Genomic DNA, 13,765 nt, shown 5'->3' on the forward strand with positions numbered 1-13,765 from the left:
TCTGGAGTGGGAAGTGGAGCATGGGTGAGGTTAAAATGATAAGGAAATGAAATTATGTTGTACTGTCCCAGAATATATTACAAACCTGGAATTAGGGTATAGTAGAAATCAAATAGAAAATACAGCTTTTTTTTTTTTTCCATTCCCCAGAGACTTATATAATCTGAGAACAAAGAAAGTGCTCATTTCCTTTTGTTGAAAAGACTGGGAACTTTGGACATAGGCACACTGGCCAGAGCTCTCCTCTAATAGACATCAGAGTATCCAGAATATACCTGATTTGCTTGCTGACAATCCAGTCACTCAGAAGGTCAAGAGAATGACTTAGGGCTTTGTTATTCTGTACCTAATTCTGACCAACAGAGACAAATTGGTTGTGGAATTAAAGTTGTTAGGAACTTAGGAGAAAACAAACGTGTTGACATCATGTTTGTCAGTCAGGAAGACTTAAGCATAATCATATATACACTCTAGATCATAGAAAACAGACTTTAAAACGTGTAGTGCTGAAGGGGTGATTTTAGGAAATGGCTCATTTTCCTGCACAAAACTGTGGAAGGGAAGATTAAGGAAAGTTAAAAACTTCTCACAAAGGACACAATGTACAAGAGAAAATAGAATAAACCACTGCACTAATTTACAATCTCATCAACAGAGCATTCCCCATTCTCTGCAACCTTGCCAACATCTGTTATTTTTTTGACTTTTTAATAATAGCCATTCTGACTGGTGTGAGATGGTATCTTGTTTTGATTTGCATTTCTCCGACGATTAACAGTGCTGAGCATTTTTTCATGTTTGTTGGCCGCTTGTACGTCTTCTTTTGAGAAATGTCTGTTTATGTCCTTCGCCCACTTTTTAATGGGGCCATTTGGTTTTTTTCTTGCTGATTTGTTCAAGTTTCTTATAGATTCTGGATATTAGTCCTCTGTCAGATGTATAGTTTGCAAATATTTTCTCCTATTCTGTAGGTTTACTCTGTTGATAATTTTGTTTTTGTTTTTGTTTTGCTGTGCAGAAGCTCTTTAGTTTAATTAGGCTCCAATAGTCAATTTTTGTTTGTGTTGTATTTGCTTTTGAGGTCTCAGTCATAAATTATTTGCTTAGGCCAGTGCCCAGAAGAGTATTTCGTAGGTTTTCTTCTAGGATTTTTATAGTTTGAGGTCTTACATTTAAGTCTTTAATCCATTTTGAATTAATTTTTATATGGTAAGAGGTAGTGATCCAGTTTCATTCTTCTGCATATGGTTACCTGGTTTGCCCAGCATCTTTTTTTGATTAGGGTGTCCTTTCTCTGTTGTTTATTTTTTTCATCTTTGTTGAAGATCAGTTGGCTGTAGGTGTGTGGCTTTACTTCTGTCCCTATGGAAAGCAGTTTGGAGACTTCTTAAAGAACTAAAAGCATTACCACCATTTGACCCAGAAATCCCATTACTGGGTATATACCCAAAAGAAAAGTAATCATTCTAACAAAAGGAGACATGCACTTATATGTTTATTACAGCACTATTCACAATAGCAAAGACATGGAATCAACCTAGGTGCCCGTTAGTGGTAGGTTGGATAAAGAAAACATGGTTCATATACTCCATGGAATACTGTGCAGCCATAAAAAAGAATAAAGCCATGTCCTTTGCAGCAACATGGATGTACCTGGAAGCCATTATCCTAAGAAAATTAGTGCAGAAAGAGAAAATCAAATGCCACATGTTCTGTCTTGTAAGTGAGAGCTAAACATTGGGTACATGGACATAAAGATGGAAACAATAGACATTGGGGACTCCACAAGTGGGGAAAGAGGGAGAGAGGCAAGGGTTGGAAAACTACATATTGGGTGCTATGTTCATTTGTTCACTGTTTGGGTGATGGGTTCAATAGAAGCCCTAACCTCAGCATTCCATAATATATTCATGTAACAAGCCTGCACACCAACCCTCTGAATCTTAAAAACAAAACAAAACAAAACAAAAAAACACTGCAGAATTCCCTTTATTGTGACCACGTTTCAATAGAATATTCCCACAGAAAGCAGATTAATGTTCACATTTGCAGAGAAGAAGTGACCACAAGAAGCATGAGGGAAACTTCTGAGGTGCTGGCAATGTTGAGTGTTTTGATCTGGGTGCTGGTCATAGGTGTGTGTTTACTTGGTGAAAACTTTGTCAAACTGTATTTTGACCCAGCCATCCCGTTACTGGGTATATACCCAAATGATTGTAAATCATGCTGCTATAAAGACACATGCACACATATGTTTATTGTGACACTATTCACAATAGCAAAGACTTGGAACCAACCCAAATGTCCAAAAACGACAGACGGGATTAAGAAAATGTGGCACCTATACACCATGGAATATTATGCAGCCATAAAAAATGATGAGTTCATATCCTTTGTAGGGACATGGATGAAACTGGAAACCATCATTCTCAGCAAACTATCGCAAGGACAAAAAACCAAACACCACATGCTCTCACTCATAGGTGGGAACTGAACAATGAGAACACATGGACACAGAAAGGGGAACATCACACTCCGGGGACTGTTGTGGGGTGGGGGGAGGGATAGCATTAGGAGATATACCTAATGCTAAATGACGAGTTAATGGGTGCAGCACACCAACATGGCACATGTATACATATGTAACAAACCTGCACATTGTGCACATGTACCCTAAAACTTAAAGTATAATAATAATAAAAAAAAGAAAAAAAAACTATATTTAATTTTAGTATACTCGTCTGCATGTATATTACACTTCAAAATAATTGTGCACCAATTATTAAGTGTTAATCTGTTTCCTTCAGGGTGTATTTTTTTAAATGCTTAAATTTGCATGTTGTAACAAAAAATGCACTTTGCTTTATTTATTTAATATTCTCTTATGTGTATCATCCCATGTTATTACATGGCCCTCACAATCATTTTTGCTAACAGCTCCATGATATTCTACTATGTAGATAGACCCCAGTTTTCTTTTTGGAATTTTTTTTCTTTTTATGTTTTTAACACATACAAATTGTAAATATTTATGGGGTACATAGTGATGTTTTGAGACCTATAATGAATAGTGATCAGATCAAGGTAATTAGCATATTCATCATCTTGAATATTTACCATTTATTTGGGTTGAGAACATTCAGTATCCCCTGTCTAGCTATTTGAAACTATATATTTTGCCTAACTATAGCCATCCTACAGGGCTACAGAACAGTAGAACTTATTCCTTCTATCTAGCTATGATCTTGTATCCTTCAACAAATCTTTCCCCTCTCTCGCTCCCCTTCCTGACCTCTAGTATCTGCTGTCCTGCTTTTTACTTCTATGAGATCAACTTATTTTAGTTTCTACATATGAGTGAGAACATGAAGTATTTAACTTTCTGTTTACTGCTTATTTTCCTTAATGTAATGTCCTCTAGTTCCATTTATGTTGCCACAAATGACTGAATAGTACTCCTTGTTGTATATATACTACATTTTCTTTATTCATCTGGTTTTGGACACCTAGTTTGGTTCCCTGTCATGGCTATTGTGAATAGTGCTGCAAAAAACATGATGCAGATGTCTCCTCAATATATTGATTTATCTTCCTTTGGATAAATGCCCAGTAGTAAGATTGCTGGATCATATAATAGTTCTATTTGTAGTTTTTTTGAGGAACCTCTATACTGTTCTCCGTAGTGGCTGAACTAGTTTACATTCCCACCAGCAATGTATAAGAGTTCCCTTTTCTCCACATCCTCACCGGCATTTGTTATTTTTTTTTATAATAGCCATCCTAACAAGGGTGAGATGATACCTCATTGTAGTTTTAATTGGCATGTCCCTGATGATTAGTGATATTGAGCATTTTTTATATATTTGTTGGCCATTTGTATATCTCCTTTTGAGAAATGTCTGTTCAGATCATTTGCCCATTTTTTTAGTTGGATTTTTATTTGCTGTTGAATTGTATGAGTTCCTAGTATGTTCTGAATATTAATTCCCTGAGGGATGAATAGTTTGCAGATACTTTCCTTCCATTCTGTTGGTTGCCTTTGTACTCTGTTTATTGTTTCCTTTTCTGTACATAATTTTTTAGTTTTATATAATCCCACTTGTTTATTTTTGCTTTCTTTGCCTATACTTTTAAGGTCTTATTCATAAAATATTTTCCTAGATCAGTGTCATATGTTTGGTTTCAGACCATTTCCCTTATGTTTTCTTCTAGTAGTTTTATAGTTTCAAGTTTTACATTTATGTCTCTTATCCATTTTGAGCTGATTTTTGTATAGGGTGAGAGGTGGGGGTCTAGTTTCATTCTTCTGAATATGGATGATCCATTTTCCTAGCACCACTTATTGAAGACACTGTCCTTTCCCCAGTGAATGTTCTTGGTGACTTTGTCAAAAATCAATTGACTGTAGATATGTGCATTAATTTTGACGTTTTTAAAAATATTATTTCATTGGTTTATGTGTCTGTTTTTATGCCAGTACCATGCTGTTTTTGTTATTACAGCTTTATAGTATATTTTAAAGTCTGTTAGTGTGAAACCTCTAGCTTTATTCTTTTTGTTTAGGACTGTTTTGGCTGTTTGCGGTCTTTTGAGTTTTCATACAAATTTTAGGACGTCTTTCTATTTCTATAATGAATGCCATTGGTATTTTGATAGAGATTGTATTCAATCTATAGATTGCTTTGGAGAGTCTGATTATTTTACCAATATTAATTCTTCCAATCCATGAGCATGGGATATCTTTCTACTTGAATCCCTTTCAATTTCTTTCAACAGTATTTTTGGTTTTTCTTGTACAGGTCTTTTACCTCCTTGGTTAAATTGATTTCTAGCTATTTTATTACTTTTGGTAGCTATTGTAAATGGGATAGCCTTATTGATTTCTTTTTTAGGTAGTTCATTGTCCATATATAGAAACATTACTGATTTTTGTATTTTTTAAGTAGTTTATTGTTCATGTATGGAAACATTACTGCTTTTTGTATGTTGATTTTGTATTCTGCAACTTTACTGAATTTGCTTAGCATTTCTAGGAGGGTATTTTTGGTAAAGTTTTTGGGTTTTTCCTATACATAAGGTCATGTCATGTGCAGACAGAGACAGTTTGACTTTCTTCTTTCCAATTTGGATGCCCTTAAATTTTTCTCTTGCCGAATTGCTTTGGCTAGGACTTCCAGTACTGTGTTGAATAAGAGAGACCACAGCTTTCTTTGCCATGCCTGTGTGGTTAGACAGATACATCGCTCATGATTTTCATTTTTATAAAGAACACTGGAACCAACATGTTTGAATATAAAGTTTCATTTATATTTAAAGTTATTCCCTGAGAAAAGAGTCCTAGATGTCTAGACAGATGAGACTGAATTTCTTTAAAGTGAAGATACATGTTTACAAATTACTCTCAGCAGTATTAGCCTCATCAAACCTTTGCCCTCTGCTGTATTCAACAATCATACACAGAATTGGCAAGTTTTCTAATATATTACTTTCAAAATCTTTTTTTGTTGTTGTTGTATTACCATGAGGTGGAAGATCATTCTAACCATCTATAGTCTCCTGGCACCTCTCCCAGTCTACACAATTTCTCAATGACAGTGATTGTGACACTGTACAATCATTTGCATGTCTTCTCCAGTGTTCTAGATTTCATGCTTTATTTAATCATCTGAAGCTCTTTAAACCAAAACACAAGGTATGGTGCTATTGGAATGGAAGCCAACAGAAGCTGAAAAGCTTTGTCCAAACATGAAAACAGAAATGAGTTTGCTCACTTTAATTGTCATATGCAAGATTTAACTTGTAACTTAAGCTTTTTGTACATCACATTTAGAGCAATATCCTTTACTGTTACTTTTTTTCTCAGCCATTTTTCTTTTTTTAAAATCTTCTGGGTATGCTCTTTTAAAAAACTTTGTTATTGAAATATAATATGCTTCAAATTTTGTGTGAAGATTTCATATGAATGATTCATATATTTGAACCATAACTTGTCATGTTTTTTAACATTTCCAAATTATCTACTTTATAAAATGAAATAATTGTTTGTTTTAAAGAGAGACACTTCTGGTTTTTTTGAAGAAGAAAACACTTGTTCTGAAGAACAAGTCATGTCAACCCAACCTTCTTTCTTTAAGACAGTTTTTGCACTGATTGGAGAGATGCAATAGACAGAGTATCAGTGTCTAAAAGGAATTTGAACTTATTCTCAAGCTCAATGCATAAGCAGTTTAGGGTATTAGTAATTAGTTCAGATTCTGATTAACAGATGATTGTCAACCTGGAAGAAGGAATCTAGTACATGTCATAAGGTTCTACCATTGGCATTATCCAGATTGTTACTTATATAATGATCTGGATGAAATTAAAGAAAAAAATGATTTCTAAAATTTTTCAGCTTGTGGAGACTGTGATGATGGGCTGTAGTACTTGGATCAGTTAAAGAAGATGGAAATTGCAGTGGTAAATATGACTCTGTACTTGGGTTTCAAAAATATAGCCACACTTGTACATGTAGAAGCAGGCTTCTAACCAATACTTTTACTTTTGGTTAGGGGAGACGGATAAACACTAAGATGTTGGCTATGTTAATAGAAGCCCACTATAAGTAAGGATAATAGTGATAGTCTAGATAATCACATATCAATATAATCATATATCAATAAGAGCATGTATAGACTGCTGTTTTGTGTTCTAGTCACTGCACACTAAGAGGAGATAGTGGAGTTTGTCCTAGAATGAGCAGCTAGGATAGCTCAAAAGACTTGAACTCTTATAATATGAGGAATTGATAAAGAAGAATGTTTATGAGCCCGAGAACCATCTTTCATTATCCAGACCTCTTTTTTACACAAGCAAAAGCAGACTTTCTGTGCATTTTGAGGAAGAGAATCAAGACTATTGGCGATAACTATGAGATTAATTATGGGGAGTCATACTTGGACATAATAGAAGTGATCATTTCTAGCATTCAGAGGTGTATCTAGATGGAATAGAATCTGCCATAGACATTGTCATTTCTTATCTACTTCTGGATACATGGGAAGATTCCATTTCCCCATCTCACTAAAATTAGGCATGGCCATGTGTCTGGTTCTAGCCAAATAAAACACGCATAGAAGTGAAAGTGTCGCTTCTGATTCAAAGCTTTGACTGATAGTGCTTTACCCTTTAGCACTCTCTCCCCTTGGGTTAAAATGGATGTAGCAGCTATGATCTCTGAGTGGTTACAATGGTCAGAGTGTCTCCCAATCACCCCCATTCTCACCCCTTAGCCCCAGCCACACACCTACATTGGGCAGGTAGTTTGAATGGAAAATAAACCTCTGCTGTTTTTAGCCACCGAAGTTCATGGGTTTTATTATGGCCTCCTAACCTTTCCTATCTTGATTGCCACTAATGCCTTCAAGATGCAATGGTTCTTTGTGAATGAGCTGCAGCAAGACAAGAATTGGATGATTGACAGATTTTTGGTTCAGCAACTCACATACTTGCATTCTTTGCATTTTAGTTTCATTGCTACACTGAATTCCGACTATTGTTGGGGGTATAATTTAGTCAACTGGAATTTTCAGCTGGTTCCAGGACCTCCTAGGAGATGAATCCCAGTAAAGTGGGCAGAGCTAATTCTCTTCCTAAGCACACTCTTCATTAACTCCACTGTGTGCCCAGCAACATCACACACTTATGAATCCTTTTTACTTTGGCAACAGCTAACAACAACTAGATAGTTCACCTAGCAAAGATTCTATTGCCACACACATTATTTATGAAGGCTGCGAGGCCCACACAAGAGCTCAGGGGAAAAGTAACTTTTGAACATGAACTTTGCAGTTTGAGTTTGATGCGTTTCATATAGACTGGACTATTGCCAAGTATCTCTTCCATCTGTGCATGTAGATGCATTATTGCTAGTAACATAGTTTCCCAAGGATGCCCTGCTTCCATCTGCTCACTCATGCAGCTGAACAAAGCATACTGCATACCCCAAGTACCCACTAAGTGTTATTGTTAAAGATGATGAGGGCTGGGAATTATCTGATATGTTTATAAAGTGGTTCTGTCTGGGAATGAGGTTTATGAGATGGTAGGAGCCAGGAAGTGAACTGAATAACATGTGTACCTAGCCTGAGAAAAAAATTAAAAAATGGAATTAAAAGGTGATCCAATGGGGAAAAAAATGGAAAGGGCAAATTTAAAATTATAATTAAAAATACATATGCATGCATATATATGCAAATATGTATGTATATTTGTCTTTATATAACAATTTTATATAACTCACAACTAATTAATTGGCATCTCATTTTTGTTGTTCACAGGAGACCAAAATCAACTGTGTTCGTCTGGCTACAAAAGGTATGTTGGCATCTGCTTGTCTGTCTTCACCTGTTCTTCAGCCTTTAAGTATTCCTTTGTAGCCATACAGAGAAAGTTTAGGCAACAATAACTCAAAACAAGAAAGAATTGTTATTCTCATTGGAGTCATTTGCATCTAGAACATACATTCTAGGGTGTATATTAGTAGCACAGTGCGTAAAACAGAGTAAAAGTTTAAAACATATTTACTGACTGGATGGATGGGTGGATGAATGTATAAAAGGATGGACTGGTACATTGATCAGTGGAGTGATGGATATAAATTTACTCAAATATTCTTTTGATATGTGTTTTTCTTATATTTGGGTCTATGTTTATGTGGGTATTTTTTAAGCATGTCTATTAGACCCATCTACTGAGTTTTGTACTTTGTTCAATTGGTATATGGCTTTCAAAAATGAGGTGATTAGTACTGGGGCCTTTAGACAAACGCTGCATTATTATGTAGTTGGCATTTTCAACACTTATCCCCAAAACTAAGGCAGCATTGTTCAGGCTCATCACTTTTGTTTTCCTAATTATAATTGAATTGCCTGGCTCTTTCAATTGGTACATGTTTCTGTTTATTACTCTTTTTAAAAAAGCAAAATTAATGAATGGTTTGCTATCATTTAACCTATTACGGGGTTGAATAGTTAGAAATCAGATTTATCTTTTTGTTACAGAGTTGATATTTTTAACAGCAAACCCTCCCCATACACACACTACAAAATTGGGCGATTCTACTCTGTTCTCTGAATTTACTGACAGCATACATAGTTTCATAGACTGCTTCCAAGGAGATGAAAGTTATAAACATAAGTAGGCATATAACCATAGATTTAAAGTACAGACAAAAGCGACGACCCAAGTATGTATGTGTATGTGTGTAAATATATAGACACATGCACAACGCACAAAACCACACAGAGGAACATACACGCACACACGGGCAGAGTGGGGAGAAAAAGAGAGAAAAAAATCTACAGCTACTTGACAAAATGTGCACCAAGACCCATCACACATGACTTTTATAACTTTGAAGAAAATCAGCCCAATATGTAGGCAGAAAAGAGAAGATGCAGGAGGAAGAAGAAAACAGAAGTCGCTAGGGCTCTCTGTGATAAGAAGTCACCCTGATTTCACATAAGTCACAGAGGGTGGCATGTCCCTAACTTGTTCCCTCTCAGGAACTCAGGCTCCTGGATGGAAAGAGATAAAATACTCTCTGTGAGGCAAGGAGAATTGATGGCCTGCAAACAAAAGTGACACAAATCACAGGTCTTGGCAGACTTTTCCACTGTAGAAAACAGATAATGCAGAAGGAAGAACACCATCAATTGGGTAGCACTAGGGCTCTAGACAGCAATTGGGACAGCTAGGTGTCTGCAGCCTGCTTAAATAAGCAGCCGGAGAGGGAAGGAAACTCACAGCGAATCCTCCTTCACTGTGGTATGCTTTATGGCTCCTCAGTGGCTTTCGATTTCTAGACCAGGAGAGGTGGATGCAATGGATTTGCGCTCCATGGGGTAGGTGGGATTCTAAGGACACCCTCTGGGATGTAAGCTCTGTAAAAGGGTAGCTGGCTGGGTCATAATTTCTGAACTGAGAATTGGAAACATGAGACCTGACAAGCAATAGGAACATGGGGACAGTGGGAGAAGCTCTAAAACTGTACTCTCCTGAAAACTTCAGGACTGCAGTCCTCAGAGGCATAGGAGCCCACTCTGCTGGGCTTCTCTAGAGTTGCGTTGCTGATGTGCAAGAGAATTGCAGTGACATTTAAAGAACCAGACAGAAGAGTCCTCTACCTCTCCTTAGCATAAGGGCTTCCCCTCTTGCTTGAGCTTTAGGTTACCATCTTTCCTTAAGTGAATGGAGTGTGTATGCAGGTAAAGTGAGCGTGTGTGAAAGGATAGGAATGCATGAATGAGTGTGAATGCCCAGCTGTCCAAGTCCAGGCAGGCTTCTGAGAGGTCAGGGTATTGGGGAATCTGAGCATCCGAATCCTGGTTTTCCAATTTGGTGAGATCCAACACTTGAACCCAAAGAAATGCGGCTCCAGTAGCACTTGGGAATGGGGTAGAGAACTAGATAGTGCAGAATGCCAGTCGGACACTGTTCAGTTATCCCCTGTCACCACATCAGATAAGAAGGATGCTTGGGAAAGGGAAGCAGATCTGTGTTTGATGAGTGTCTACTTGGTACCTGGTACTATGCTTAGAGTATCTAGGATTGATTAAAGGCAAACCGTATCTGTTATAAATCTGTCCACTGCTTGTGAGGAGTCTGTATCAAGAACCTAAAGCTGGGAATCAATATTCTGTTTATCCCATCCCTTCCTGACCACCTGGATCAAATCTCCTCTAGGCAGGCTTGCTGAAAACAGTATTCTTTTTAACACAGGAAGATACCGAGAATCCCACAGACTTTGAAAGCATACAAAGTCCCAGAGATGGGTCATCAGTCTTTCCCAAGGCTATTCCCTCTCTCTGTCATCACAGCACCTGCTTCATGGGTCTGATAGAGGTCATCCAGATCCTGAAGTTCATATGTCAGACTCGAGGCCAGTACTCTGGTGATGAAGCAACTTGCTGCTGTTTAGTCCCTGACCCTGGAGAGTCCAGCCACTGTCTATGACCAGCTATGTGAATCCCACAGAACCAGATGGTTGCCAGTTGTAACAGCCCTAAGCACTCATTCAGGATCATTCTAACTTGACCCCAAGCCTAGTACCCCTTACACAATAATATTAGACACACACCTGGCTCCCGCATGTGTCTCCAACCCTTTCCTTTCTGTAATGTTGCTACTAGTAACTCAGGATCTAATTTAGTACTGCCCAGCTTGGAGGGTTGCAAAGTAATGGACCTGTATTAGTTTCCTGTGGCTGCTGTAACAAAGTCCTACAAATTGGTTGGCTTAAATAACAGAAATTTATTGTCTCACAGTTCTGGAGGTCCAAAGTCTGAAATCGAGGTATCTGCAGACTTTGTTCCTTCTGAGTGTTGTGAGGAAGAATCTTTTCTACATGTGTCTCTTCGCTTCTAGTGGTTTGCTGGCAAATCTTTGGCATTTCTTGGCTTTTGGAAGCACCACCCTGATCACTGCCTTACCATCACATAACATTCTCCTTTTCTGCTTGACTGTGTTCAAAATTCCCCTTTTTATGAGGATACTACCACCTAATCCAATAAGGACGTTTGATTAGGGTAACAAAAGGCAAGGGAATTTCCTTGAATATAAGAGCTAAAAGACATTTTGAGCACCTTGCTTGACACACTCTAGACCTGGGAATCAATCTGATCAGAGCCATAGAGAGAAAACTGCAGCCAGGCATTAAGTGATGGTTTGGATTTAAAACTATTATTCAGACTCTGAAAGGAAGATAATAGAAAGCCACAGAGCAAAAAAGAGCAATTCAAAAATCAGGTTTTGTTCTTATCATTAAAACAGGAAATGTTAGAAAGGACAAGTGAGCAGGGGGATCAGAACCATTAACAGTGTTTATCCTACCTTTGGAAGATGAGGGATGGGCTCAACATAGGCAGCAGGTTGACAATGTCAGCCACAGGTGCTCAAGGTGATCCTTTAGAAAATGGAGCATGTGGAAGCTTGTGGTAGGGACTTAGACTTCAGAGGTGCTAATGCTCAAGTAGAGAGAAAATAACCCTTCCCATGGGAGGTACATTATCCCATCTGGTAGAAGATGCCCCAGGCTGCAGCTGCTAAAGGTGGTACCCAGGTATCTCAATTCATGTCCTCTGGCTGAGACAGAGCCGGCCAAGGGAAAATTGTTTCTGACCTAGTTGTTCAATTCTAGAACTATATTGGTCAGTCCCCCTTTGAGAAACTGATGCCCAGTCCCATCCAAGTTCTCTTACCCATTGATGTCTTGTCTTTCTAATTCTTCCGTGACTCCTTTCCTGTACTCATCTGTTCATTTTGCTACTTTTTCTTACCCACAGGACTTGCCCCACCAGTCTTGCCTGCATGATCTGATCCCTTCCTCCCTCCAGCCTCCTCTAAGCTTCTATCCTTTTATTCTCTTATTACACTCCAGCACACTGGTCTTCTTTCAGTTCTTCAGGCACATCAAACTCCTCCCAAGCTTGGAGCCTTTGCTCATCTTGCCCTCTCTCTGAAATGCTTTGGCTACTATATGTGTCTCCTTAACAGATAAATATCTTAACAGATAAGTATCTTTAAGATGGCATCTTAAACCTTATGTCCTCAGAAGACCATCCTGACCTCTGTTTTAATGTATATCCCCAATTTCCCACTCTCACTAAACCCTGTACTTTTCCTTCATGCACTCATCACAACTTGCAAATATATATATATATATATATACATATATATATATATATATATATATATATATATATATATATATATAGTCTGCTGACATGTTTAATGTCTATCTCCCTGCTAGACTCTAAGTGACGTAAGTGCAAAGACTGTGCTTATTTTGAGCACTGTTGTATTATTCCCAGATCTTAGCATATACTGGTACTCAATGAAATGCATTGGATGAACAAATGGATGGATGGATGGATGGATGGATGGATGGATGGATGGATGGATGGATGGATAGATGGATGGATGGATGGATGAGTGGATGACTAACAGGTCATTATTCTTCTATGGCTTCATTTTTTTCAAATGCAACTTACATGTCAGGATTGTTCTCTTAAAAGTTAGGAGTAAAAGTGACAGAGGTAAAGGGTCCACTGTGGGATCTGCAATCCCCACTAACAAGGCCAGCCAGCCTTTGTTTCTGTTCCTTCTGTGACAGAGATCTCTCTACCCACTATGGAGTTGCTTCACACTTTGGACATTTCCGTTTGAGAGGGCTTCTATGTTATGAGTCCAAACTGACTCCTTATTATTTTTCTGCCCATCAGTCTTTGAATTCAAATAGATTCTATCTACTATTTCTCCTTCCAGAAAATGAAATTTGCTTCCTCTGACCTGCTCCTCCTGCCTTGATTAGGGTCAGGAAGGTGCATGCTTGCTTCTTCCCATTGGGTGGAACCATTCTGGCTGCCAGCAGGCAGCAGCACTCCCATCTTGTCTCCAGCACCAGCCGTCAAGGGAACACAGCTGGCTCTGCAGACTCCCGCTGGGTGCGCCCGAGTGGCAGTTAGAAAAATCAGCTTTGATTTGATTTGCAAACTGAGCCGAGTCATTGAGACAAAATAAACCCGGAAACCCATAAAGCCATTTGCAGAGTTGCTTTGCAGAAGACAGCCACAGTTTTAATCTAGTAAACACTCTCTAACGATCCCATTAAAACAACCCCCTTGGAGTGGGTGCTGAAAGCTGAACTCCAGAATAATGAAGCATGGGATGAGGGGCCAGTGTCACCAGTAGTTTTGTTCTGCTTGGTGGCAGCAATGGACTAACG

General features: G+C 38.2%; 1 protein-coding gene across 6 annotated transcripts in view; it reads left to right on the forward strand.

The window, feature by feature from the left end:
* PTPRT (protein tyrosine phosphatase receptor type T) overlaps positions 1-13,765 on the forward strand; it is a 1,142,918-nt gene that overhangs the window by 930,259 nt on the left and 198,894 nt on the right. For all 6 annotated transcript variants that reach the window (XM_055264961.2, XM_063633847.1, XM_055264960.2 and 3 more), the window contains exon 13: positions 8,319-8,355. In XM_055264961.2, coding sequence (XP_055120936.1) covers positions 8,319-8,355 — 37 coding nt within the window. The remainder of the gene's footprint in view (positions 1-8,318; positions 8,356-13,765) is intronic.

Source organism: Symphalangus syndactylus, chromosome 24 (assembly GCF_028878055.3).
Source record: "Symphalangus syndactylus isolate Jambi chromosome 24, NHGRI_mSymSyn1-v2.1_pri, whole genome shotgun sequence".
NCBI lineage: Eukaryota > Metazoa > Chordata > Mammalia > Primates > Hylobatidae > Symphalangus > Symphalangus syndactylus.